This window comes from Lutra lutra, chromosome 7, assembly GCF_902655055.1.
Source record: "Lutra lutra chromosome 7, mLutLut1.2, whole genome shotgun sequence".
Classification (NCBI taxonomy): Eukaryota; Metazoa; Chordata; class Mammalia; order Carnivora; family Mustelidae; genus Lutra; species Lutra lutra.
This window is the reverse complement of record NC_062284.1, coordinates 113,628,749-113,634,748: the sequence shown is the minus strand read 5'-3', so window position 1 is coordinate 113,634,748 and position 6,000 is coordinate 113,628,749. Positions and strand designations below refer to the sequence as shown.

The 6,000-nt window shown below is 36.6% G+C and overlaps 1 protein-coding gene across 5 annotated transcripts in view; it reads right to left on the bottom strand.

Annotated features, from left to right (window-relative positions):
- Positions 1-915: 915 nt before the first annotated feature.
- GPHN (gephyrin) overlaps positions 916-6,000 on the bottom strand; it is a 653,508-nt gene continuing 648,423 nt past the window's right edge. For all 5 annotated transcript variants that reach the window (XM_047739307.1, XM_047739308.1, XM_047739309.1 and 2 more), the window contains 2 exons: positions 3,240-3,336; positions 916-1,917 (listed from right to left, as the gene is read on the bottom strand). In XM_047739307.1, the coding sequence (XP_047595263.1) occupies positions 1,784-1,917; positions 3,240-3,336 (231 nt within the window). In that variant the 3' untranslated portion in view covers positions 916-1,783. The remainder of the gene's footprint in view (positions 1,918-3,239; positions 3,337-6,000) is intronic.

Genomic DNA, 6,000 nt, shown 5'->3' with positions numbered 1-6,000 from the left:
GAAATCTTGCCTTTTGCAATGATGTGGATGGAACTAGAGGGTATTATGCTTAGTGAAATAAGTCAATCAGAGAAAGACAACTATTATATGATCTCCCTGATATGAGGAAGTGGAGAGGCAACATGGGGAGTTTGAGGGGTAGGAAAGGAATAAATGAAACAAGATTGGATCGGGAGGGAGACAAACCATAAATGACTCTTAATCTCACAAAACAAACTGAGGGTTGCTGGGGGTCGGGGGGTCGGAGAGGGTGGTGGGGTTATGGACATTGGGGAGGGTATGTGCTATGGTGAGTGCTGTGAAGTGTGTAAACCTGGCGATTCACAGACCTGTACCCCTGGGGATAAAAATACATTATATGTTTATTAAAAAATTTAAAAATTTAATTAAAAAAAAAGAAAGTGACTCTAAGTTTTTTATTACTGGATCCATGTGGACAGAGTTTTATTTTGTTTGTATATTTTCTATGTGTAGCACAGATTTTTCCCATTTCTCACTTCCTTCCTAACATGATAAAAAAAACTTCTAGATACTCACCAGCAATTCTCTCGTTCATTACTTATTCTTTTTCTCCATTCCAAAGAACTGTAGGTGTTTGAAATTTGTTTTTATTGCATCTATGATAAGAAATTAGTTTTTTTCTCTGTATCAAGTTTCTTCCCTATAAATTTGCTTGTTATTCTCTAGCTATGACTGAAAAGACCAGACCAACTGTAGGTTCTCTCTCACATTTTCTAACTTGTATTTTCACAATGCTGTAGTAAAATACAGAGATAAATTATATCACATTTTCAACCACCTTTATACCACTTACCCTTCACACATCATCTTAACTATTCCTTTTGTCCAAGCAGAACTGCATTAAAATGGCATGACATCTTCTCTTTTTTTTAATAACAAGACCAATACAATAGATTTTTAAATAATGATCAAGGATTTTTTTTTTATTCATTAAGTTTCAGTATCATTACAGAAAATGTTATGGTACAGAGTTGTTTAACATTATTTTTTCTTTGCTCTTGATTTCCACATGAATGCTGGTAACACTAATATCTGTACAAGATCAGTCTTTGATTTTATTTTTTGTTCTGTACAATTTTAAATGTATTGTTTAAAAAGGCTGTCAGCACTTAAGGAAGCAATTTTCCCCCCCAGTTTGTTTACTCAAATAAAAGGTATCCAGTTACTGCCCAAGAGTACTGTGCCTTGAGGCTACTGGGGGGAGGCACCTCCCCAGGCTCTGCAGGGGAGGGTTCTCCCTGAGGCAGGGCAGGGCCTCCACCCAGTCACTCTTCTGTTGGCATGGTGCACATAAACACGAGATACATGATAAAGAACAAGCAAAAGCTCTCTGAAAAGCGTTATGAAGCATACTAAGAAGGGAAATCCAAGTGTTGCCTACGCTAGTATAAATAAGCAGACAGCCTTGATTAAGAGCATAATTAGTTGTATTTTAAAGATGAGAAAAACACAAGTTCTGCAGGCACCTACTGCTGTCTACTAAAAGCTATCGCTATCAGACCTAGCATTGAACACACAAAGCAATTTGCAGGAAAGGAAAAATTTGCTTTGATATAATCAGAATAGAGTTGTCTGTTAAGATTTATTTTTAGGTGTTTTTTTCTTTAAAAGGTATTTAAATTCTTCTGAAATATAGTTCAAGATGTTGACTCTACAGATCAACTTTTATCCAAATCAGAAAAACTAGCTGTGCCGTTGCATATTACAGGATACAGTCAATGATATGTGGACATGCATCAAAGCTTTCTTGCTCTGGTGACCATCATAGCCGTCCAATGACCATGACATCCACCACCTCGCCCTTGTGGAGCTCCACATACTGCTCTGTCTTTGGAGGTAGCATCAACAACCCGTTGGCACTGCGCATGCTCATCAGGCGGCTGCTCATCTGATTACCTAGAAAGAAAGATCTCATTACAGCAGCAACATCACAGTGCATACAGTTGGGAGTCCTTGCAGTTCTTTTCAAAATAAACACCAAGGAACAGAAACACCGGTCTTAGAGAGGAAGAGAGAAGATCAGGCTTCCCCTGGGAAGGGGAGCCTTGCCACTGTATCCTACTTCCTTCTCACTAAACTTTAAAAATAAACATTAGAAATTACTGCTTCAAAGAACAAAACAGGATTTTATAGCACCATGCAAAATGCCACCGAATTTTCAGTTCAGGCTAAAATGTTATGTGTGTCTGAAAAGAGAGGTTTTTAAAACTTATTTTTAAAAAGACAATAACCATTTCTTCAGTGTTTACTAAGTGCTGGACAGCACAGTGGATAGTTTCCTTAACTATCTTATTTAATTTGTATAAGATTCAAAAGGGGTTAGGTAATTTGCCTATGGTCCTACTAACTAGCTGGTGGCCAATTTGAATGCAAGTCTGAAGGAAACACTGCCTATGTATTCAGTCACTATGTTAACTGATATTTGCTCTTGATAGGACCTTTGTTTAAAGGGTAATACAGTTTTTCTGGAGACACATCAAAAGTTAGGTAAATATGACTAGAATACTTGAGAATAAAAGTTTAAAGTCTAGAGGAGGTAACTACAGAACTCTTGAGTTATCAATATTGATTTCTTAGTCCTTAAACTTTACCAATATCTAAGATATAATAGAGGCTACAGAGAATCCCATTATAATTGAGCTTGTATCTCACATTACAGGGTAACATAATCATAGTACCCTCCTTTTTTTACAACCAAACTTTTATATTCAGGACTTAGAGGTTGAACATATACATAAAAGTCTTCCATAATTCTTGGGAAGCCTGGGTGGCTCAGTCGGTTTACCAGCTGCCTTCGGCTCAGGTCATGATCCCAGGGTCCTGGGATTGAGTACCACATCAGGCTCCCTGCTCAGCGGGGAGCCTACTCCTCTCTCTGCCTCTGCCACTCCCCCTGTTTGTGTGCTCTTTCTCTCTGACAGAAAAATAAATTAAATCTCTTAAAAAAATCTTCCATAATTCTAGAATTATATTTCAAAAGTGTATCTAGAAAATATGGTTCAATGGAATAAGTAAACCTTTATTAAAAAAATTTGTTTTTACTCTTGTTTTCTTCTTACGCTGTGCTGTTTGGGAATAATTTAACTCATCTACTCTTTCAAAAAGGACAATGTATAACAATTACAAAATTAGGTATATCCAAGGAAGAGAGGTTATACATAGTTTTGTGTTTTAACAGGATACATGCATAGAAATACCCACTGGTATGAATGACTAACCTGTACTCTGTGCCCAAGGCAGTGGTTCTTGGTGATGCCAAGTCAGTATACACCGATGGTATTCTGGGCGAGGGTCCAGTTTTACATCACATGATAACTATAGAATACACAGTAAATGAAAACAAACTTGATCACCTGATCATCTCTTAAAACTACAGGGTGGTAGGAGTTGTGCAAAGAATAAAGTAGACATGAGGGCGCCTGGGTGGCTCAGTGGGTTAAGCCGCTGCCTTCGGCTTAGGTCATGATCTCAGAGTCCTGGGATCGAGCCCCGCATCGGGCTCTCTGCTCGGCAGGGAGCCTGCTTCCTCCTCTCTCTCTGCCTGCCTCTCTGCCTACTTGTGATCTCTCTGTCAAATAAATAAATAAAATCTTAAAAAAAAAAAAAAGTAGACATGAAAAATATCCTGGCATTCTGCTGTTTCCACCACTGCCACCTTATGTTCCTAATACAGGAAGTCCAGAGGCTGGGTTGCTCTGGTGAAAAGAGAAAAGGCGGCTATTCCCCATTCATAGTGGGGAAAAGGGCAGATGAAAAAGATAAGGTCTATCTTTGAAGTCTAATTTTATGGGTTGATAGTATAGATACCTCTGATTTATAAATTGAAAAATCAAAGCAAAATTTTTTTTCAAAGCAGATTTTTTTAAAACACTGAAAATAAAAGAAATAGAACTAAACAAACAAGCTCAATATCCATTTATATGTCTGTCAATCTGTCTATCCCTACAATAAATATTTACTGAGACACTTTTTAGCTACCCATTCATATACCTACCTTTAAAATAAAAGGGCTAGTTACCTTTTCTCTTGAATATTTCCCTAGTGTCCCAATATTGAGATATAATTTTGTTTAAGGCAAATAAAAGTAGTCTATTCTAAAAGTTATACCATTTTTGTTAGCACATACTAAAAGAATTCCTATGAATGAGTCTTTGCTGGGCATCTTTCATATCTTTCCAATAAGGACAAAATCCTCTCTAACATAGCAACTTCAGTTTACACACAATATGGAATGACTAATTAACCTTTAACCTAGAGCCATTAAAAAAATCTATTTCATTAAATTTACCCTGAAATCTGATAAATTAAAGTGATAATGTGTTGGTACCAGGTGCCTAAGAGGTATCCCCTGAACGAGCTAATACAGTGTATAATTATGGACTATAGTCCATCAAAGATTAGTTCAATGTTAGTGAATATAAGACTTGTTCATTTTCCATTAGCATAATAATCATTTGTTACTCTACCTTAAAATGGTCCAGAAACCCTTTATCCAACTAAAACAGGTATTACTTAGACCAGTGATAAAATATAACTTGAAGATCCTAGAACTTTTGATTTAAGTAAGTCTATCTTCAATCCATTCTGTTTATGCTGTCTTTATTTTTATTTATTTATTTATTTATTTATTTATTTATTTATTTATTTATTATTAACATATAATGTATTATTAGCCCCAGGGGTACAGGTCTGTGAATTGCCAGGCTTACACCCTTCACAGCACTCACCATAGCACATACCCTCCCCAATGTCCATAACCCAACCACCCTCTCTCTACCTATTTATGCTGTTTTTAAACATTCAAATTATTCACTCTGACAATCCCTGCTTTTCCTCTGGAATCCTGAATAAAATTCAATTCTAAGGTATTTTTCCTTGATTAAATCATATGCAACTATTTCATATCTACTGAGGTGTAACTTGCCATTATTCCTAAATTATTGTGTGCTTATTTTGATGGCAAAAATGTCTCTTTTTCAGTTCCTCTCTGTGTGTATGGGTGTTCTCCAGAATGAAACTACAAGAGCCATTCCCATGGCTGTGTTATTTGCTAAGTGTTTAAGCAGATTTTTTTCCCTCAGCAAAGGCACGGACTGGCTCTTGGTAGTTCGGTGGGACAAACACCAGGATGGGGTGATATCTGATAGCTAGGTTTGACTCCCACTTGTACTACTAATGGATGTGCTGTATTAGCAAATTATTTTGCTTTCCTGTACCAGTTTGTTCATCTACGAAATGGGATTGTTTGTTTTAAAGGAAGATATTGTGGTAATTTAAGAAACAAGAATGAATTACAGCAAGAGATGAAACTGACTAGATTTTTATGGTATTTTACTAAAACACAGAATACCTTATTAGCCAATATATTTAGTTGTACTGACATTATTGTTCTGGCATATTGTATCACTCAGCTTCAGAAACCACGTACTATGAGTGTCAATGCTTATAAGAATGATGTACATGAATGAGTAAACACAGACTTTTTTTTGGTGAAAAAATTCATGTTTCACTTCAATGACTTCTTCTATTCATTCAAAATTGAAGTGGGCTGTGAACTCGGACTGTTTCCTCTGTTTCCTTTTGAATATGTTTCTGACATGCAATAGTCACTCAAGAGACAAAACTGTATTATGTGGTATAGTATTATATGGTGTAAATATTAACATGTAAATATTTATGGGAGAAAATTAGAAAAAAAAAGTCAACAGAATAAGAAGACAAGCCACAAACTGGGAGAAAATACTTGTAAAAAACATCTAATGGAGGCCTGTTATCCAAAATATACAAAGAATTCTTAAAACTCAATTACAAAACAACTTGATTAAAAAAATGGGCAAGGAGGGGCACCTGGGTTGCTCAGTTGGTTAAGTGACTGCCTTCAGCTCGGGTCATGATCCTGGAGTCCCAGGATCCAGTCCCGTGTTGGGTTCCCTGCTCAGCAAGGAGTCTGCTTCTCCCTCTGATCCTCCCCCTTCTCAT